The sequence below is a fragment of the Sabethes cyaneus genome, chromosome 2 (genome assembly GCF_943734655.1).
Source record: "Sabethes cyaneus chromosome 2, idSabCyanKW18_F2, whole genome shotgun sequence".
In the NCBI taxonomy this organism is placed as follows: domain Eukaryota; kingdom Metazoa; phylum Arthropoda; class Insecta; order Diptera; family Culicidae; genus Sabethes; species Sabethes cyaneus.
In genome coordinates, this window is record NC_071354.1 from 65,266,558 (window position 1) to 65,289,354 (window position 22,797).

At 42.6% G+C, this 22,797-nt stretch overlaps 2 protein-coding genes across 2 annotated transcripts; both read right to left on the reverse strand.

Annotated features, from left to right (window-relative positions):
* Positions 1-748: 748 nt before the first annotated feature.
* On the reverse strand, positions 749-15,089 carry LOC128733636 (lamin Dm0-like). Its single transcript, XM_053827362.1, has 6 exons — positions 14,173-15,089; positions 3,110-3,557; positions 2,593-3,048; positions 2,308-2,529; positions 2,139-2,243; positions 749-2,062 (listed from the first exon to the last, which is right to left on the reverse strand). Exons 1-6 carry the CDS (start codon positions 14,580-14,582, stop codon positions 2,024-2,026), a joined length of 1,680 nt encoding a protein of 559 aa, XP_053683337.1. The 5' UTR covers positions 14,583-15,089; the 3' UTR covers positions 749-2,023.
* A 5,151-nt stretch (positions 15,090-20,240) lies between these two features.
* Positions 20,241-22,171, reverse strand: LOC128735514 (maltase A1-like). Its single transcript, XM_053829995.1, has 3 exons — positions 21,086-22,171; positions 20,428-21,020; positions 20,241-20,358 (listed from the first exon to the last, which is right to left on the reverse strand). Exons 1-3 carry the CDS (start codon positions 22,169-22,171, stop codon positions 20,241-20,243), a joined length of 1,797 nt encoding a protein of 598 aa, XP_053685970.1.
* Positions 22,172-22,797: the final 626 nt, after the last annotated feature.

Genomic DNA, 22,797 nt, shown 5'->3' on the forward strand with positions numbered 1-22,797 from the left:
CTTTGTACAAGACACTCATTTGACTAGTTGTATTCTATGGACATAAATTATGGATAATGGTCGAGAAGAACCTGTGAGTGTTCGGAGTTTTCGACGACTGCTAAGAATGATCTTCGGCGATGGCTAATGACTTGACTTACGAGTTATGAGTAGTTAAGGACCGAGTGTTCATCGTCATCATCGAGATGTTACGTTATTGTTTCTAATCGTAGTGGATGACATTATGGGCCGCATGCGGCTCTTGAATATGGTCCTTGCGGCCCGCGGACTGGTTTGATGGATGGTGGACGGGAACTATAGGTTGAATTTATTGAGGAGATTTGATTTAGCCCGCATTACGCTTATACCGTGGCCCCCATTGCTCTAGATATTGTCGAATCTAACCGAAAATTGTGCTGGAATATTTTAACAATGGAATATCTCCCAAATGACATCGACTTAGTAGAATCGTCTTGCTCGCCTAAAGTGAAACTGAACGTGTTTCGTAATCCTTTCGACTACTACGAAGCAGGAATAGGAGTGTTGTAGCATCTGCGTTTGATGCTTCGACATTCCCATACAAATCATTTGGCATCAAAACTTGCCAGACTGAGCGCTTTTTATTACTAATGCATAAATATTTTTTTACAAGGATCAAAACAACAATACTATTTTTCTGCGAAATATGGCACGCCAGGGTAAAAAGTGTCTAAATACACGCCGTTTTGAATTCTGCTTCAAAACAGTAAAAGAGTAATACATAGTTTTTTTTTGGTTTATTTTAAAATTTTCTCATGAATTAAAAAAAACGGTACGATATAAAGGAAATTGGGCACTGCAGTTTTTTTTCTTCTCATATGTACGATGATTCAAACGCTAATTAAATAAACGAAAATCTTCTACTCAAAATAAATGGTGTAACCTTATACGATTTGGTGACGAATTTCCTTTCCGATTGTTTAGAATGAATGTGTGGTATTGTGTTAACAAATTAACATCTACTCTGGGGGGAAAGCTGCTGCCGACTACGCGTACGTGTTTGATCATTCCGTAACTTGATTCGGTATAAATTGATTTTTCTTATCTTAAAAATATATCCTCTCCTGGTTACGACTTTCACACAGATAAACACAAGGTAGAAATGCATTTAGATGATTTGTCTCTTTTTTCTCTCAAAAAACAAAACAGACATTCAGACCAGCATTTTCGAAAGCTGGAAACAGAAGACACATGATCAGGAAACTGTGTTTCTTTCGATTTTCAACGGTGCAAAACACACCAAGTTACTTTTAAAGAAAGGCAAATGCTTAACCAGACTCTGGTTTATCTCGAACGGTAAGCTAATTCGATTTTGTTTGTGTATTACACGCTAAATAGTAACTTTATTGATTCAAAATGTAATGTTCGGCTTACCCTGTTAGAAGCTAGATGGTGGTCACATTCTATAAAACGGCAGAGGAATCGAATAATATAATAGGTGCTTAGGAAACTGACTGTTTTCGCTTTTCGTTAACTGCAAAGTATGGCATTACTGGTTTCTCTCTTCTCTCAAGCAATCAAAATTTATTCGATACTCGCACACTAAACACAAAGTTGTCTACGAAAGATATTACTATATGCTTTTGTTTAAGCGATCTCTGATGTGGCGCAAAGATTATGTCCTAGATGTTTGTTACATTTTAACACTGTTGATTGAATATAGTTAATGTTCATCTTCTGACTGTTCATCGGAACAGGATTACCTAAAATACATGGTGATGGGGGACCGAAACTTATCGTACGCTGTCTGTTCTGTTTGCAGTAACGGTTCTTCTCAGTTGTACGATTGTTGGTGTTAGTAATAGTAGTAAGTAATAGCTTTAATCGGTAGTAAACTGCTTTCTATACTTATCCTGTAGTGCGTGCTGCGGAGCAGTCCCGTGGCACGCGGTTTTGTCCGTAAATATTTCTGTAAGGTGTGTTGTTTGTTGTTGTCGAAGATACAAATTTGAATTGTAACAGGCAAACTTTACACTGAATGCCGCTCCACGGGTGCTCCTTACTCTCACATGATGCGACATTTTTCCTCGCCCTTAGGTTCCCCCTGTAAAACAAGACGAGCGATTAGAACAGTTTTCCGTGATATAAAAGTACCATAAGCACTAATAATGCACACTTACCTGTTGGTGATACAGCTCTTCTCCGCTGTAAGAACCGAGGTATTCACGGTGGCGTGATGCGGCAGTAGACACGACGCGCTTGACACGTTCTGACGCTGCCATTTCCTGCAAAAAATACAATTATTACCTGTGATTGGGACAAATTGTTTGGATCGCTGCGTCAACCTACCTCGCCGTCAGTGTTCAGCAGTTGGGTGGTCATGTTATCGCCGCAGAACCACTTCTGGCCTTTCATGACAATCGTGCTTGGTGGATCGTGCGTTTGGCCCAGATCGGAAGACCACACGGTCACAAATGCGCCACCGTCAGCCTTCACTGTTCGGTGGAATTTGAACAAAGTTTCATTAGTGCCAACCTTGCGCAGCAACGTCCAGCCACCGATTTGTACTTCCTGTTTGAAAAATAATGATCATTAGAACTCAATCGTGTAATATACCTTCAAGGAAAGAAGCACCTTTGCCGATTTGTTGTGAAGCTTTACGAACTTTCCTTCGGGATCAGCTTCGGCGATCTCAATGTCGCCTTTTGCCGAGGAAGTGACTGAGTAGTCCGAAATACTGCGCTCGTCCGATTCCTCCAGCACTGTACGCTTGCGTTTGGCACCCGCACGCTGTGGGGTACGACGAAGGGCTGCGGAACGTCCGGCGGTGGAGCTGGACGATGTCTGGAAAACGGCACTCTGGCTGCCGGGCGTGATGTTAAGCCGGACCTCTTCCGATGACAGCAACTTGTCATACGCAGCGATTTCCATGTCCAGCGAAATCTTGATATCCATCAGATCTTGGTATTCCTGCAACTGCAGCGAGATTTCCTTGCGCAAACGTTCGATTTCGTCCATCAGTTTACTCTTTTCTTCGGCATGGCGTTGCCGTTCGATGTTCAACTGTATCTCCAGATCGCGCATGCGAGACTGAAATTAAAATGGAAAAATATTAGGTAATCTGAAAATAAGGAAATGTCGCAGAACGTACCTCGTACAGATCCGAGATCTCTTCACGATTACCGCGCAGCTGGCCATCATATTGATCGCGCAGCTCCTGGAGAGTTTGCTGCAGCTTGGCTTCGTACTGCTCCGATAGGATTCCATCGATTTCGCTGATCTCCACCTGGCGGCGGGATTTGGTTTCGGTGAGCTCCTGCTGGTGCACCTGGTCCTTGAAGGTCAACTCTTCGCGCAGACTTTGCACGGTGTTCTCTAGGTCGACCCGAGCCAACGTTTCCTCTTCAAGGTTCTTACGCAGCGTTTCGAGCTGTTTCTTCAGGCGACCAATCTCTTTCTCCAGCTCCTTCAGCTCATCTTGAGCTTTCTTACGTTCCGACAGGACCGTATTGTACTTGGCGCTCAATTCGTTAGCACGGGCTTCGTTAGTGCGAGCACTGCGTTCGTAGTCGGCGGCTTCCTTGGTTTTGCGATCAAGTCTGAGGAAGGAGAAGAAACATGTGAAACGGTTAGATTGTGGTGAAAAGTTATCGTTTAATGAAACACAAACACTCAACTACGTGAAGGTTCATCACTATTCGGTACAGTTGAAAGCAAATATTGATTTCGTCGAAATTTACATATTTGCCTGAAATCTGGCTGAGAAATCTTCCTTCACTGTGCGTCATTTGTATTTGAATGGAGTTTCTCTACGAACGTTGCTTACATCATCGATATAAATTCGACGCGTTTGGAATGATGACATTCACAGGTTCATGTGAGCTTAACGGGCGCTTGCTTTTGACTACGTTTGGAATAAATTTCAAAGGCATTTATTTTGAAAGTTGAATTTCAAGTTGAAACTCAACATCATTTGAATCACGTCATAATAGAGTAATCATTGCATTTTCCAGACCACACATTTCGCATAACTCTATTAAACCCCATACTGCGATTCTTGCCATTTTAGAAGCCGGCCGGCAGGCAAGCATGCTTGGGCACCACTTATGTTGTTATTATGAGATTGTATCGCATATTTTTTGCTGCGCACGTTGGTAGGATCGGTCTCATGTGCGCGAATAGTGTATGGATGGAATTTCAATTACAAACACGCACTCTTACACTCTGATGAGAAACCGCGACGCCGCGTGTGCCGGTTAGTGATATGAACTTTGAAATTTCAAACTATACAACGACGCGGAACAACGGTCAGTGAAAATTCATCCAACGAATAAGGAAGGGCAGTAAAAGCGAAATCCGTTATGACATGGAAATATGTATGTTGCTTCCATTGACTGCCGGGTGACCGAGACCCCCATCGCGGAAGGCACGCTACAGTCGTGGGGGAAAAGGGCGGACTAAAAATAACTTGAAACTAGTAGTTTATGTTGAAATGGGCGAAGTTTCCCGTTCTCTCTTTCTAGAGACGTCGTGAACTATGAGCTCTGCACAGCTATTTATGAGTTTCACTTCCTCAGCTTCCTGGTTGTGGTATAAAACTTGTAAATACCTACATCTCTTTCCCCTTTTTATAGACAAGCAACACGACGAAAGAGTAGTAAAAGTTGAGTTAAACAAGTTCCTCCCACATAAGCACAATTTTATCTTTACGACTAAGAGAATACCCTTCTTCAGATATGTTGTATCAGTCGTTGTGCACAAACACGCGTACCTACAGTTATCAAATGCACGTGCTATAAAATACAGTTTTGAAAAATACACTTTAACAAATCCGTGCGCGTCATTCCATTCGATATGAAGTGTATGAATCAGTGACCCCGCTAGGAACTCCGCGACGCGCTTCCTTCCATCGTTTCCACAATCCGAATAAGCTGCCAGCCATCCATAGTGGATGGTGATGTCATTCTCCTCTCACCCGCATGTGCTGCAGCAAATGCTTTCGGTTGGAAACACACTACCAAACGATCAGCAGAACCGCGTTAATTCAATGTTTACGCGACTTGGCTTTTATAGTTTCGCGCTGACTGTTGTTTTGTTGTTGGTGGCCCTTCAAGGGAATTGGAATGCGCGTGCATTGCGCTTCTTTTCGTTTTCTTTTTTCTTTTGTCGGATGAGCCCTGGTATAGAAGCTCAGCCATGGAGGTTTTTGGGTTTGTTTTGTTGCTCACCGTAAATTTTTCCCCTTTTTATTTACAGCTTTTTTTGTTTGCCCATCCTCTTTTAGTTTAGACGTTGCGAGCAGTTGCCACAGTTTCATTGGGCAATTTTGCTTCAGTTTGAGAACAATAAATTACTGTGACACACTTTGAACTCAGCATGCTCAGAAGGAATTGATGGTAGGTAGGTATTTGATCTGACCAGAGTTGCGATCATGCTAAGATAAATAGGTGTGGCATCAAGATGTCGGCAACTTCATATGATTACAAAATTTTGTTCTGCACCATAGTTTCAATGTATCCAGTATCAAAGCGAATGGCTCCTATCACAACTTTTTCACGGTTGACGAGAAAATTTGATATGTTTAAATTTTTCTAACAATTTCCCACTTGGACTATTAAGAATCCAGGATTTGATGCATATCTTAGGTTATAAGCTATACAATGTAAATTAAACGCTTCAGTAGAATTATTTATGTGACCAAAATTTCCATCGCTAACATCAAGAAAAGTAGCATTTTGTTAGATGACAATATCCAATGTGATGTTACAGTAAATGTGTCATAATAAAGTTAAAGTATAATCTATTATAAACAATGTTTATCTAAAAACGAATAAAGAGACCTTGAGAGCAGATTTACATGAATGCTATAGAATAGTTTACCTGGTTAAAACCGGAAGTAATAAAACTCTACAATACTTTAAGATATTAATTATTTTAATAATGCTCGAAATCATGCTCGTAACGATGCAACAATTCATCTAAATGAAAACATTCTACTTCACAAATTTATTTATTTATTTATTATTTAAAAAATTCATCTAACCTATCTGTGGTCTTAATGAATAAAATAGTTATAACACTGGATGAAAACTATCTACGCCAAAGTCGCTCTTTAAAGGCAGCACTCGTCAAATTAAAATCGAATAGATCCGCACCAGAGTTGAAGCTAGATGACATGAAGCAAATAGGGTCGTGTTGTCCACAGGTGGTATTGCGTTGTGGTATGTGCAGGAAAAGTCGTGGTCTGAGTGATCTGACAGGAGCGTATATATTCAAACACTGCAGTATTTCCGGGGAGTCAATTTCGCTGATTAATACTTTTCCGATGAACACAGCTTGGGCAACGAATCCTCTTTGTTCCAGTGTTTGCATACCCAGAAGTTGACAGCGATCACTGTAAGTTGGTAGCAGCAAGGGATCACGCCAAGGTAGGAATCTCAGAGCAAAACGAACGAATTTTCGTTGCACCGATTCTATTCTAGCAATCCAGGTACTCTGGTACGGACACCAAACAACAGAACTGGTTTCGAGTATCGGTCGCACTAAAGAGTAGTATAACGACTTGAGGCACAACGGATCCCGGAACTCATTGGCTATTTTAAAAATAAAACCAAGCTGTCGGTTAGCTTTCGTAATGATTTCACTGTAGTGTACTCTAAACGCAAGTGCATCATCTAGAAAAACTCCTAGGTCACGTGATCTAGAAAAACTCCTGGGTCAACGTGACTCTACATAGTGGCTGATTGGACATGGTGTAACTGTACATAATGGGCTTTTTCATCCGGTGAAAGGAGATGACGCAACACTTTTGGATGCTGACGGTCAGAAAATTTTACGAACACCAGTTATGAAAAACGTTAACGAGCTGCTGAAGCTCATCGCAATCCAGGCTATTTCGTACGAGCTATTTCGTTTCGAGCTTTCGGCAACCATCCGGAAGTAGCAGCGCTATATCATTGATGAACAACGTAAAAAGCAGTGGTCCTAAGTTGTTACCTTGCGGTACTACTTCTGAGGTATTTGTAAACTGTGCTGTCAGGTAAGATCGGAACCATTCCACAAGAGCAGGCGAGATTCCTAGTTTCTTGAGTTTTGCTAGAAGAATTCCATGATCAACTCGGTCGAAAGCCGCTTTCAGATCGGTGAATACCGCATCTATTTGAGCACCAGCACTCATGTTCAGCAAGCAGGTTGAGCAAAAGTTCACTTAGTTAGTGGTTGTCGAACGTTTAGGATAGAACCCGTGTTGCTCCGACGAGATGTAATGTTTGCACTTGATGAATAGCTCGTCATTCATAATTATTTCAGAAATCTTCGAGCACGCACAAACTGATGTATAAGGAGGATTTTAACTTACCGATTGCAGTTTCAACGTGACGGTGCGTGATTTCAGCTAGATTAAAATTAATAACATTACTATTACTAGTTGCGTAGAGCACCATCGACCTCAGCATTTGAGGTAGTAGTGTTACGGAATGTACACTGAAAGTTTTCAGCAAAGAGAGTGCATTTTTCAGCTAACGAACTGCCATGACTATCACCAAGAAACATGTCAACCGGTAGCCCCGCTTCTTTACGTTTGGTGTTTACGAACGACCAAAACAATCGAGGGTTGCGTCTAAGACTGTTCTGCATTCGAAAGGTGTACTGCTTGTAGAGGTATCGGTTATATTTTCGGTAGATGCTGCTAATACGGTTGAAGTGTTGTTTAGAAATTGGACATCGCCGTTTGCAATTTTCTATCAGAGCTGAGGAGCGCTGTCTTTTTAACAGCCGGAGATGCTGATTAGTCCAAGGAGGTTTTCGAGCTGGTCTTCGATAAGGAACAAAACGAGCGATTGCTGACCTAACAGCCGAGTTGAAGTATTCCAGAGCTTCATCAACAGGCGGGGAGGACTCTAGAAACTGCCAAACAATTTGAGGTTTCGGTCAATACAATAACGTCGTAGTCACATTCGGTAGCCGTCAGAAACAAATCGTCAATTTTAGTCCGAAGTCCACGAACGTTCTGGTAGTATATCCGAAGTCCAGTAGTCGGTGTGCTGTCATTAAGGGTTTGCTCTACGGAGACTGACGATGGATCATCAGGTTGGGCAGTACTAGAAGCACCGTGCGAGTCAGTAGGTGAATAGGAGTTAGCAAATATGTAGAGTGTTTTGGAAGCCCCGTTCCGCACGCCCACACGTAGGACCGGGACGACTGAAGAACGCTGGCAGCGGTGGCACGACTACGACTACGGTGGCGGAAGCGTTGGGGGAGCAGCAGTCGGCAGGCAGGATCAATGAGCCTCTCTGTGACGTCGGTGTTCCGCAAATTATGGTTCGCATACTGCAGGAGTCTGCGCTAGACCCGAAGCCGATGGGTGGCCTAAAGGGACTGGAGAAGTAACCACCATGGGAGTAACCGATGATGAAACCAATTTGGGGTTAGCGCGGGGTTCAACCGATGGAGTACTAGCAGGAGCTGGGTCAATGGGGGGCAGCCATACCACTGAATTCGCCCGAGCATCGTCAAATTCCCTGAATATAATCCCTTGTGGCCAAGCATCAGGGTTCAACGCCGCAGTTTTGTATGCCAGAGAAAAGCCAACTTTAAACGAAACGAAGTTGAGCGATTGAAGGTCGGTCCCCTTTTTGACCAACGGAACAACACGAATCGCATCCGTAATTTGTAGACCGTCTCGTACAAGTCTTTCTACGACGTCAGAAGTCACGGTGGGGTGGAACTGCGAGAGATACACCTAGAATAACTTAGGCGGGGAGTTAGCCACAAGCTTTTCTTGGTTCTCGACAGGTCTAGTACCGGTAACCGGTTTATTGGGAGTCTCCGTGTCACCGCGGAGATGTTTTGAAGGACGATCGCGATCAGGTACCCGCATCGGGGTTGTAGCATTAACCTTGTCGGTGAGTTTTGAATCTTGCTCCTGACGATTTCGTGCTTAAGTTCCGAAATTCCATGCATTTGGCCCTCGATAACGCTGGAAATGACTGATCCGAGAGATGAGACAACGCTTTTGAAGCGAGTGAACTTCATCAGTTTTACGCATTCATCGCACATCCAGAACAAATTGGGGTTTTCATCGAGAATCTTTTGAAACGGGCCGTTCAGACCCGCGCACCGAATGTGGCAGACCTGGGCACAAAAACCCATACATATAAGATGATGTCACAACTGAAAAATTAGTCATAATAACTCAAAAATTATTCAAACTGGTTTAGCGTGTACACTACGCAATCGCCGATAACGATGCTCTTAGGATCACTACGTGACAGCAAAATGAAAACAAACCAATCGAATCAAATCTTGAAATGTAAACTCGCGGAAATTCACTTCAGTTATGATCAGTTATTAATCAGTATGTTCACTACACTGAACAAGATGTAGATATAGATTCTGATACTGTATCATAAACCTAGTTTTCTGTAGTCTTCTCTTTTAAACAATCATGGACTTATGGGGCATACAAATCGCAATGTACTTGGCTATTGCCAAATACCGCATTTTCAGCACCATACTTAATCCAAAATAAACCTCTGTCAAACCGCTGTTGGTCTTCTACCAGAGCGTGCGAGGACTGTGAACAAAAACCGGTGATTTTTATCGCTGCGGGGACTTAGTCTTCGATATCATCGTTTTAGCGGAAACCTAGCTTGAAGAATGCTTCAAAGCTCCCATTCAGCAAATCCTATCGCTACATTCTCGTGGTATCATTCGGGATACTAATCACCTTGCTGGAGATCGGGTTACCAACTCCGCTGAAAACAAGTCGTCTGCATACAAGGTAGAAGGACTATGTCGAGTTTCGTTGGTCCTCCAGCGAGACAGCGACTTGGTACCGCAGGTCTTGCAAGTCGCCACTTTGAAAAATCAATACACAATGAACGAGGAAGAAGATAATTCGGACTGAAATTACTCGGAATAGACTCGACCGTCGAGCTATTCACGCTTAGCAAATTTTCGTTGTTTCAAACATATAAAATCTTCTGCTCTGCTTACATTTCAAAGATCTCACTGCCAAGCCACCAAGTAACACTCTAACCGCACCTTAGCGACTTTTGAGCCCACAACCGTCTTCTATATAAACATTTTACTCTACGATTGTCAGCAGGTTTTGAACGCGAATAGCGGTTTCCCAATTGCTTTTTTGTGGATGTTTAACGAGAAAGTAGCGGTCATTAACTTTTCGTCGGAAAGCCCAATTTTTGGGCTCAAAAGCGGAGTTCGTCAGTTTATAGAAATGTATTCACTGTATTCTTCTTGCCAATCTGAACACAGCGAATATATTGTCATGGATAGAATTTTTGTTTCAAACAATAAAACTGCTTTTGAAATTTGCAGAATCGATGACGACTAGTTTTACTTTAAAACACACTTCAGAACAGCCTTTTGTTTTTCCCCATTCGCAGATGCTGCTAGAAGCAATCCACAAATGATGTCTTCAACTTCAACGTTTTTCGTGTGACTAATGAGGTTGTCGAAACTGTCATCGGAAAACTAATATATTCGTAAGCTGCCGAAGTTGACGATATTCCATCTTGCGTCCCGAAAAAATGCTCGACTGCTCTCGCCAGACTTCTTTCGCTGTCGTTTGACGCTTCAACTTCACAGTGTGAGATTCCTAACCTGTGGAACGAACCAGTTATTTTCCCAGTGCATAAAAAATTCTCCAGAATGTATACGAATCATTACAAAACGTTCAGTCTCCACGAATCTGGTTAATTTCGGCTGTCGCAGTGGTCTTTTTACCCAATGCCCTTCTGGCATACAAAAAAATTGATATTTCGCCAACAAAGCTAAAGGTGCGTGCAGATTGTCCAGGTACTCCGACTCCGAGATTCCGTGAGTATTTCTTCACAAAATAGACTGAATACGAGAAGTAGTTTTTCTTAAAACAGACCGGATTGTAGAGGGCTATCAAACAGATATTTAGGTCACTGATCTTCACCTTTACGGCAAGAAATTTAAACCGCGCCGATTTAAAATCGACGGGGATTGTCGGGTCGAATGTTGGTTTGAATATCGTTGTCGCTTTGATTTCTTTATGCACATATAGTCCTATTCCACCACATGTCTTTGTACCATGTCCTTTACCGGTGGGCAGCGAAAGCCTGATGAAACTGTATGTCGGGTCACGGATGTGTCCGCCAGGAAATGATGCTTTGAGCGTGGTTTCGGTCGTAGCAAAGAGAAGGTAGTGGTTTTTATCGAGAAGTAGTTTCACTCCATCAATATGATGTTGAGATTCCCGATACGTAGTTTCGAGATATTATTATTGGACATGTCAGCGGACGGTTAGAAATCGTCAGTATTGAGTACGAAGAGTTAGCAACATGAAGAAGTCATTTCGGTCGAAAGAGAATCTAAGAATACAGATGAGTCGATTATGACTGGTCTTCATCAGTGAGCTCAAGCAGATGTTCGGGGCTGTTAACTAGTGTGTACCGCTTGTGTCCTGGGGTTAAAACGGATATGTTGTCGATACGTACGAAGACGGGCTGGATAAGCCTTTTTTGCTTGAGACGAAGAGCGAGATTACGAATACGAAAGAATTTTACTGATAAGCATCACGTTTATTGTGTATCGGTAGTTGAGGCATGAGCAAGCTTCAGATCGCACAACTTGGCGTCTTTGTGTCTGTCAAAATATCTCCTGAGTACACGATCCAGCACTTCCCTACTGCCGAAGATTACAACTATTGTTGGAAATATGTTACGATTGGACCATTTTGATGGTTTAACTTCGATTCGAAAGCAGCTGATGATGTGTGGCAGCTCTTCGTGTGGGGGAAATAAAATTAAGCAAACTTTGAACGATGCCACGGACATTCTCCTCTTCACGGCGAGGGATCTTGTTGAAAGCAAGACGCAACAGTTCACTGATTGCGAGCAAGTGCTGGCAAACTTTGCACCCGATACGATAATCTTGAGATTTTGGTGGTGATTAGATCACAACGGGTAGTGCATTGGCCATCACGCATTGTTAAACTGACTTTGCAATCGGTCGTGCTGCTTTTTACTATTACTTATTAGGCGGATACTATCGAGCACTTGTTGAAACTTTGCTAGTTGCGTCGTCAGGTTGTGAACGATTTGATTGAGCTGTTGGACTTCATCCTCCAGATGATGATCGGAGTTTATTGTTATTTTAACTAGACTACCGCGGATGGTACATTTCTCACAGAAGTTACTTTGCTACTTTGCAACTTACTCATTTCCGTTTCACTGATTCGTACACAAATGGTTTTATGATTTAGGATCCATACTTGATATTGAGTAAGAAGGAAACTTCCGAAAAAGTTGTGCCTTGATAATGCAAGAGTCTCGTAATTGCAGAGCAGACTCTCAGGTTCAGAGTTACAAAAGCGGCAGGTGTCAGGTTAGGTTCATTGTAACTAAAACACTGACTTGTGCGAAGGGCATAGTGTCCCATAATTCCAGCGTGTCTAAAGAACAAAAAACGTATGTTTTATAACGTAATCTCACCCCGGATGACAATATGAAGCAAAATTAAGCTACAGTTAGCTGATATTGTAAACGAACGCTAGTAATTTAGATCGAACAATTCTACTAGACCGTATTCTGTTATGCAAAGTAAAAATTAAAACAAATGACGTTGTTTAAATTGTCAGGAACTATGTGCTCGTGTGAATTTCGTTTACCACCGATGACCATTTACTGCAATCAAATAATGATGCACATAGACAGTTTCTTTGGTGCTGTGGCAACAAAGGGAGATAGAATGGCACCTCGATGCATTTTAGACACGTTCTGCAATAAATTGAAAGGTACCAATAAAGAATTCCAATTCTGGCACAATTGCATCGCTCCATGGATTTCTTTTTAAACCACCACGCGCTCGTAAAGACGGTTTAGCTTTGAATCGCCCCTCGGAATGAGGTCATCTTGGCTAACCATTATTGTATTGAAGGTGGAAGAATAATGGCCTTTTCCGCTTGACTTTCTCGCTGCACGAAACCCCTCTCGGAAGTAGTGCTGGGAAAATGCAATGTAATTCTAGCTGTGGCCATCATTGAGCCCTGCCGTAAGTTCACTAGAGGGGGAGCGGATGATAAAATCTTTTTCTGTTTTCGAGCTTTTCACACCACGTAATCGTTGTAAACGGACACCCTAGACTCACCGGCGTATGCAACTGAATTCAGCGAGGACTAAGACAACAATAGAATGGAAATCGATATATTATTTGCTCATGACTTCGCTAGTCGGCGTAGTTTGGTCATAACGATATAATTCAAAGGCCAGAGCGCTAATATAACGATGACGTCACCGATTTGCCTCCGCTAATTTACTCGTTTTCGCCATCAAGACAGATCAAGCGATCGCTGAAAATATCGCATGACATCACGTCTCGTCACTGTAGTAGTTTTACATTCAGATTAACTCACATGAAGGTGTACTGGAAGCCGTTGACCACCTTCCGCAACGACATGGCATTGATCAACCATTTGGAACGTCTGTAATTTTTGAAAGGGTTTTTGAAAATAGGAATGTTTAACATCAATCAACTTTGGCGTTTATGCAAACATAACATTACAACGTCCACATCAAAATTTATCTTACCATGAGGCTAAAGCAAGTTAAAAACAAATAATGTTTATCAACGAGCTGTGGGAAGATTGCAAGATGTGTGAGATCATCGTGCCTTGTTCGTTTGGAAGATAATACTGAGAATTTTGTCCCGTCAAAGGGGTTTATTTTTCTGTAACAACTTATGTTAACGCATGATTTATACGCCGTATAAAAAATACAAGAATCATGCAGGAATATAAGTGAATTTTTCAATTTTTTTTAAAGACAATATGGATAAACTTCATGCAGCCCAATGATTGCGATGATACATGACGTATCTTCAAGGCAAACGTCATTGAAGTGTTGAAAACTGACATCATCAGGCGGGTTAAAACCCGCTGAAAACGTTTTTCACATGGATTCAATCAAAAACATCCACAAAAATGTAGCTAATTATTAATTTTATCACCACGAAATACCAAAAAAAAAGAAACAAACAGTAGAACCTGCGCTTTAATCGCCACAAGAATGGCAATGTTTATATCGCATGATGTCACCGTGTTGAGAATCTAACCTAATTCCGGGTAGCCAGCTTTTCAAGGTCAAACAATCGTTGCAGGTAAAATTTATACATCAAGCACCTTGCTACCTATCGATTTCATTTTTTCTCCAAAATACCTGTTCTTACCTCTTTTTGAGATCTTCATTTTCTTCCCATATCCTCTTGGCGTCGATTTCCAGCTTGGCCTTCTCGCGTGCCGTTTCATCGAGCAGCTTCCGGGCATCCGTAAGCTCATGTTCATACATTGACTTGATGTTGGACACCTCCCGGGTGACGGTTTCCTGCGAGGTTCGTACCTCGAGCGTGAGGCGGGAATTTTCCTGCTCCAGGAAGCGCACTCGGTCAATGTAGCAGGCCAGACGGTCATTTAGATTCTGCAAATCAGCTTTCTCCTGTAGCCGGCTGAATCGGGTCGGACTCAGCGGGCTAGACGGTCGTCCGGCATGGGCGCTGCTGGACCCGCTTTGCTGGACGGGAGTGCTGGCCGATACCGGAATCGGTGTCGAGACACCGGATCTTTTCGTTTTCTGGGACATAATTTACACTTTACGTACGGCACCGTTCACAAACACCTCCAAATTATACACCAGAGACCACTTATTTCTTCTTCTTGTTCCTGCCAAAGACGGTGTTTGTCACTTCACGATTGCCACTGGGCTTCCTGGTAGCGGTACGAAAATCGATTTTATCCTTGGTAATACAGATTACACCTCACTAAAAATACGACCAACAGGTAGATCACGCAGAAAACAATCGCCCAGCAAAATATTCCACAGGATTAGCACTGAAATTTGGCTAAAATTTTTAAACACAGTTCAAGCACCGCGAAACCGAACAGATCTGAACAAACCCACGCCTAGTTGTGAAACTGCTTGAATAAAATTCTCTTGCTTCTTTTGCCTCTTACTTTTTATTTATTCTTCGGTCGCCCTTGCTGAGCATTCACACACACCACCGTATCTGGTTAGCGGACAAAATAGAAATGATTAACCAACCGTTCAACGTGCATCTCGACCAGCATCAAAATTACGTCTGACTTTTACGAGTGTACGCGACTGTTTGTGGGAGAGATAAAATTTTTCTGAATTCGAACCACCACACCACACGACGCAGCAAAAGACGAGTAACGGCGGCCGGCATAAATGCAAACATCACCCACCAATATCACGCACACATGTGTAGAAAATTTCAATGAAACAAAACTTAAAACGGTTCTTTTGACAGTTAAGTTATGTATATGCTGCCGTTGGTGGTTTACGATTGTGGGGTTCGAGCAGTTTTATGCTGTGCTCGACATTCGATGCTTGTCCGCGAACCTGCGCTTTCTTCGTGCCGATGCGGGCGAACCTAGCGTTCAACCATGGAAACTTTGAAACGAGGGGATTGTCAATCGCTGCTTGAATCTGGAATATCGGTCGAATGCGTTTAATTTGACGCTTTAATTTGACCGGAATATATCAATTTTAAAAATCATTTTTACAACTGTATTTGTTTCACCGATTACGTTTGTTTATTTTATTGCTAACATCGTAACTCTATCTTGAAATTATTGATAACTCAATTGTCTATAAACCGTATTAAAGAGACCATCATGCAGTTAAAGAACAGTAAGTCAGCTGGAAAGATGGCATCGGAGCGGAGCTTATTAAAATGAGACCAGAAATGCTGGCCAGCTGTAAGCACCGGAACTAGAGATACAGAACAGCTACCGGAGAAGTGAAAACATGGGGTTTTCTGCCCGATCTACAAAAAGGCCCACAACCCACAAGTTGGGCTGTGAGAACTGTTGAGCGATAACCTTTCTTAAGGCCGCCTAAAAAGTGCTGTCCCAAATCATTTTCCGCCGACTATCATCAATTGCGAACAGTTTTTTTTTTGGAATTTATCAAGCCGGCTTCATCGAAGGACGGTCCCCAACAAACATTTTTTAAAGAGCAGTTTATTCAACCACTAAACAACTAATATTCAGTTAACAAGCACTTGATAAGCTATTATACAAAAATGTTTGTTGGGTCTACAGCGGATCAAATATCCTTTAAAAGGGCTGCGAATACAAAGTTCCCACGCACCATTTGTTCATTGACTTCAAAGCCGCATATGCTAGCATCGATCGGAAAGAACTATGGAAAATCATGGACGAGAACGGCTTCCCTGGAAAGCTCATCAAACAGTGCTGTGTTCGGATTTCGGGTGGATTGTCAAGTTCATTCGAATCCCACAGAGAGCTTCGTCAAGGTGATGGTCTATCATGCCTGCTGTTCTACATAGCGCTACAAGGTGTTATGAACCGAGCGTACGCAAAAACACACGGGCACGATCTTCAACAAATCTAGTCTGTAACAGTAGGCCTAGTCTCTGCCAAAGATCTAGGAGACTGTCGCGCGTGTAAAATATTTTAGGAATGTCACGCAATAAATTGTCAAGAGAGTAGTTGAAACACCCTATTGCGAACAGCTTTCCCCGATGACGTACGCAGGTATGCGTCAACGGCTTCCACCCACCCACTAGGTACCGAAAAGCGAAATATATTCGCGCAAAGACTAAACTACAGCAAAAGCCTCAGTTGTGTATGAAGCTACGTATTAGACTACGTGACTACGTGTATCCGGCTACGTGAAAGACAGCTACAAATATTAAAAGTTTCGAAGGAAAACTAGAAAGGCGTGCGAAAAGAAGCAAACGACAGGTATGGCTATCAGAGAATTCTTCTAGCATATTCCCCGCCATGACCTCTAAACGCTAAACAATCTATCTCATGACCAGGACCCCTGTGTTTATCCTGAGATTCCTGCATTTACCTGACGTTTGCCAACGTGACCCGGAACTGTATCTGTATTGTATCGAATTTGGTCTTCACGTTCGCCGTTGCCACCACATCCGTCAGCCCCGAAGCTGGAAGAGCGTCCCTGCTATCGACGCCATTGCAGTTAAGCCGGGTCGTCGCCATCGCGCTTGATCAGAACGCAAAGTGTGCCCGCAGCCGGAACGCCGGGAGTAACCCATAGAACCCCGTGCTCCAACGTTGCCAACCTGACCGCAATTGGATCCCGGTCTGGATCTCCACCGGAAGTGAAACCCGCTGATACCAAAAGGTAAGAGTTACCCGAGGGAAATTCGTTAAGAAAGGTTACAGTTTAAGCAGACGGTTTAAGGGTCTTGATAATAAGTCGCGAACTTTTGCCATCCCTGAGGCTTGGTTTAGGGGGGTCTCGTAAGTGCTGGGTTGTTACGACCCCGTATCAAGCGATGATACGGTTATTATCGGCAGAAAATCTGTGGCGGTGGCTGAACAGCACTTCAGACTAAAGCACGAATATTGTGTTAAAGATAAATATGTCTAAAACAAAGTACATGGTGGCTAGCGGAACAGAGGCCGACCAACGCCGCTTGGGGAGTACTCAAGTAACAATGACAGTTTTATTGCACTTTTATTGCGGTTTTCATGACCAATTTTGGTCATGAGTGCCATTATAAGAACGTAATAAAACCCATATTGTTACTTGGGTAGTATAACGATCGACGACGATGAGCTTGATGTAGTTGACGAATATGTCTACTTTGGCTCACTGATAACGACCAGCCATGATAATTATCACCGGAAGTCGTGTTTTTGCCATGATAACTTCACCACCCATTTTGCACGATAGAACATTCGGAAGCACACATGGAAACACCCTAATGGAGAGGTTCTCAGATCGATCACGTTCTGGTTGATGGCCGGCACTTTTCTGATGTCGCAGACGTGCGATCCTTCCGGCACGATTGCTTCGAGAGGCACGATAAGAGAAGCTTCTTTAATACGATCAACGGAATCAGGAGGCGGACCGTGCCAACTCCTGTTACGTGCAACGACAAGAAGGGGAACATGATTACCGAAAGTTCGGAGGTGGCCAGGCGTTGGAAACAATATTTCGATGCATTGTTGAATGGTGAACAAGATGGAGTGGTCAACAGAAACAGGATAACGATTGAGGATGATGGACTAGCTCCACCAACTATGGACGAGGTTAGGAAAGCAGCGAGAGAGCTGAAAAAACGGCAAAGCAGCTGGAATGGACTGACTGGTCCCCGCCGAACTTTTGAAAGTCGGGAGCGAACGGCTGTATTGTGGAGGAATTACCTACGGACTGATTAGAAGGTCTCATATGCCCAATTTACAAAAAGGGCCATCGACTCTAATGCAGCAATTATCGAGGCATTACTCTCTTTAATTCTGCATACAAAATTTCCTCCCGCATCCTGTTTCTCAGACTAAGGCCGTTGCAGGAAACCTTTGTTGACGAATACCAGTGCGGTTTTCGAGAGGAACGCTCCACGACGGACCAAATGTTCACCTTGCGACAGATCCTCGATAAATTCCGGGAATTCAACTTGCAGACTCATCATTTGTTTATAGACTTTAAGGCGGCGTACGATTCAGTTAAACGAAATGAGCTGTGGCAGATTATGCTTGAACCTGGTTTTCCAACAGAACTGATTAGGCTGATACGTGCTATCCTTGATGGTTCAAAATCAAGCGTCAGGATAGCGGGTGAGACATCGGACTCGTACGTAACGTTAGATGGTTTGAAGCAAGGTGACGTACCATCGAATTTGCTGTTCAACATTGCATTGGAAGGTGCTATTCGAAGGGCAGGCAGAGAAGCGGTACCATCTTGGCGTTTTCGAGTAAGTAAGTAAGTAAGTAAGTAAGTAAGTAAGTAAGTAACCCAGATAGCATTTTCATATGTTTAAAAAAAAGGTAAAAATCAACATTACGTACAGATATACATGCTAAATAAATCGTATTTCATGCGCAAAATTGGCATATCCGTGGTATTTTGGAGGCGATATACGTGATTACGAATAATTTTGAGCGTTACGACTAAATAAGTATTTATATACGATAAAATCCGATTAAGCGCGTACTACTCTACGATTTTGTGCTGAAAATCGTATGTATGTCAGTCATTATCATTATATACGACAGAAAATCAACTTGATCCCACTTTATCCAGCTTTAGTTACGATTTCGAGTTTGTTAGGAGATATTTACGATAGTTTTCGTACATTGATATACGAGTTGGTGCTAGCTGGGAAGTAACTACAGTCTCCGAGAATAATCACAAGATCACTACCGCATGAGCGTGTAACAATGGCGCCAAACGAACTAATATGATTTGCAATTGAAATAAAAGCGGATTTGCGGTTGGGTGGTAGGTAAATAGCATCTAAGCTAATGCAGCGAGTAGGCGCAGAAATTTTAATCTAAAGCTGCTCAAATGTATCACAAATTGGCGTCGGACTCCTGGTGTCGAATCAAGATTTTACTGCCATGTGTCTTGCTGCTATTGCGATCATCTTGATCGATAAAATAATTATTAAAAAGCTACACGGAATTGACACAACTATCCAGCCAGGTTTCGGTCAATACAATAATATCCTAGTCACATTCTGCGGTCATTAGAAACAAGTCGTCAATCCGAAGTGCACGAACGTTCTGATAGTAAATTCTAAGTCCAGCAGTCGGAGTGCCTTCGACAAGGTTTCGAAGGTTTGGATTTTCCGCGGCGGACTGCGCGCAGAAGACGTAAAACGCTTTCTTCTCGTCGTTGGGTCTGCCTCCGTGTGGACAGTGTACGTTTATGGAGGTGTCATTGGCAGAACTAGGGGACTAAGCTCCCTTAGAAGACATATAGCTCCCCACTCCCCTAGAAAAAAAATGAATTGACTACAACTCCTCAGTGAAACAGAATTCGAAATAGTAGTGTAAAGAACAATTGCAGAATTAGTTATTATCAACAATATTATTGAAGAAAGTATAGTTTTAGCAATAGCATTTATGGCGCTATTGGGGTCCTACTTGTTGGTAGCAAAATGGGCGCTCTTTTGACTACCAACGGGATAGCAGCCCTGTAATGCCGAAAATACAAAAGATAACACTTTACAATTGCCCCCTTTACAATAATTTTTCGATTTCTGTTTGGCTGAGGCACTGTATTTAGTCAACATCTAGTTAGCAAAAAACCGAAAGCGAAGCCTAATAATCTTATCGGGTGTTCGGTAATAAATAATTAATTCCATTACCTAGCTACAAATATTGCTTGCATGCTGAAGTTTATGCTCTTAGCCTTAAATAAATAAACAAAACAATAAAAAGCTTATCGTCACAATCAAAGCTATCTAAATAAATACACTTTGATGGGTAATTCAAACTATTCTAACCAAGCCTCACAGATAGATTCCTTGAGATGATCCGCTGGGGAGATGCGTGCATTCAGTACGAATGATTCGTTCGGCAAAATCAGAATGTCATTTGTAGCCACAGCTCCACTAGAATTAAAACAATAAAAGTTAATCGGTTTTGCTTCTTTTTCAATTCACAAGTAATTTTCACCATACCCTTTAACGTTATGCGAGGACAGTCCTAAAACTTCGTATCTTAACTTAGCAGGAAGCGTCTTTCCTAATCCGGAAGCGTCTATGACTTCAATATTATTGCCCAAATTGGCAAAAGTTAAATAGGTATTGTATCCTTCCAACTCACGGACAATAATCAAAACGTTATTAACTGCACGTAGCCTCAGCACTCCATGTAAAAAAGTTTTACCCGCTCGAAGTTTCATCATTGCCTTATACACTTTGAGATGACTTCGAAGCGAATCTTCCTCGACCTTCACGTTAACAGTTTCGTAGCTTGGTGAAATTGGAAGCCAGGTTTTGCTACCGTTGGTAAACCCTGCCATTGCTGAGCCGTCCCATTGAAACGGTGTTCGACAAGGATCACGTGACGTTTTTTCGAATAAATCTTCTCCTGCATTACAAGCTGCAGGATCTACAGTATCTTCCCAGGAAATGTATACATCCGTCATGCCAATCTCCTCCCCCTGGTAGGTTACCGTTGCCCCTGGTAGGCTCAGGAGAATCATATTTATAGCATCTATTCTCTCGACTCCGAAACGAGTGCCTACTCGTGGTCGATCGTGATTACCGATCTGAGGAGGAAAAGTTTCGTGTTTTCACATTCTGATACTAGGAACGAAATTTGAGCAAAACTTACCACCCAGTTAGCTACACCATCTTTTGGAACTATGTCCATCCACGATTTGATGGTGTCAATGAAGTCATCTGCAGTTGAATCCTTATCTAAAACCGTGATGAAACCGAAGTTGAACGGCATATGAGGTCCCAATCGGCCTTCAGGACTAACATAATATTCTTTCAAGATTTCCAAACTTGTAAACCCTTCCGTCATAAGCACACGCGTGTCGCCACCATTATCTTGCTGGTATTGATCGACAAGTTCACGCCATTGATAAACCATATCTAACGTTTCCGGCAGGTTCTGTGTATAGATATGATCAAGGTAAGCAAAATCATCCGGATCCTGCGTTAGCCCGCTGGGAGGCTCATTCGGATAAATCCCATCGCTATTTTTTGTAACTTCGTACAAAAAAGGTACGGCGTCAACTCTAAACCCATCAACTCCCTTATCTAACCAGAAGCGTATAACATCCTTCATCTCTTGCACCACCTTCGGATTTCGGTAATTCAAATCCGGTTGTTCAACGGTAAACTGATGTAAATAATATTGTTGCCGTATTTCGCTCCATTGCCAAGCGGTGCGACGAAATGCTTGCAGCCAATTCGAAGGCGGTAAGTTTCGACCACCCGCCGGATTTGGCAATCCATCATCCCAAACGTAATAGTCTTCATAACCACTCACACGCTGTTCCGACTTAATGAACCACTCGTGCTGATCACTCGTATGATTTGGAACAAAATCCATGATCACTTTCAGTCCCAATCGTTTCGCTTCCGCAATCAGGTTTTCGAAATCTGCCATAGTTCCATACTCCGGCTGGATCGCACGGTAATCGGAGATATCATACCCAAAGTCTACCATGGGAGACTGATTGATGGGCGACATCCAGAACGCTCTGATTCCAATGTCCTTCAGGTAGGACAACTTCGAAGTTATGCCGTTCAAATCACCTATCCCGTCACCATCGCTATCCTTAAACGAACGGGGATAAATCTGATAGAAGCCAGCCTTTTGCCACCAATCCCTGGCGACTAGTTCTGCCCCGTAGCCGTTCAAAGTAACTACTGACACGAGAAGCGCCAGAATTCCCAACCGAATCATCTTTAGCTAAACTTTCGAATATTACTGCAACTGATTCCGTTCCGGTCGAGCTTTCTTATATACCTTATAGTTGTCAACATGTGCGAATCTATCTAACGGTTCAGTAAATCACTATCACGATCCACTTTAGACAGATTAAAGTTTCCCAGGTAGATACGGGGAAAGTATTTGTTATCAAATGACTAGATTGACAGTTAATTTTGCTGATCATACCGATGGAACACATCGAACGCTGCTGTTTATTGTTCGAACCCTTCGAATGTTTAAGTATACTTCAGATAATGTCGATTTGCAATAAATGTAGTTTTATTTGCTAGTTAAGAATAAGTAAAATGCACTGGTATGCCCAGCTTGGGATACACTGGGGCATGTGCCTCATCTTCATCATAACAATTTTTGGAAAAGATTGCAAAGAAACAACAACGTTGCCATACAGTTATGCAAACCTGATTTTGAAAGATTGGTGTCTCACTCCGCAGATAGCAGTCAGCCACTGTCATACGCTTCGCTTACGGCAAGAAGACCCTAACAAACTTCGGGGTCATTGTGAGATAATCATTCTTTCACATTCAAACGTCAAACTTCTCTTACACTCCCGCATACTAGTCATAAACGGTGTTGTGAAA

Coding starts and splice junctions, on each gene's coding strand:
- LOC128733636 (XM_053827362.1), bottom strand. CDS start 14,582: ATGTCCCAGAAAACGAAAAGATCCGGTGTCTCGACACCGATTCCGGTA. Junction 3,558..14,172: donor AATGAAGATCTCAAAAAGAG/GTAAGAACAGGT, acceptor CTCCTTCCTCAG/ACTTGATCGCAAAACCAAGG. Junction 2,530..2,592: donor TTCACAACAAATCGGCAAAG/GTGCTTCTTTCC, acceptor TTTTTCAAACAG/GAAGTACAAATCGGTGGCTG.
- LOC128735514 (XM_053829995.1), bottom strand. CDS start 22,171: ATGATTCGGTTGGGAATTCTGGCGCTTCTCGTGTCAGTAGTTACTTTG. Junction 21,021..21,085: donor ATGGTGTAGCTAACTGGGTG/GTAAGTTTTGCT, acceptor TTTCCTCCTCAG/ATCGGTAATCACGATCGACC. Junction 20,359..20,427: donor TCCTCGCATAACGTTAAAGG/GTATGGTGAAAA, acceptor TTTTAATTCTAG/TGGAGCTGTGGCTACAAATG.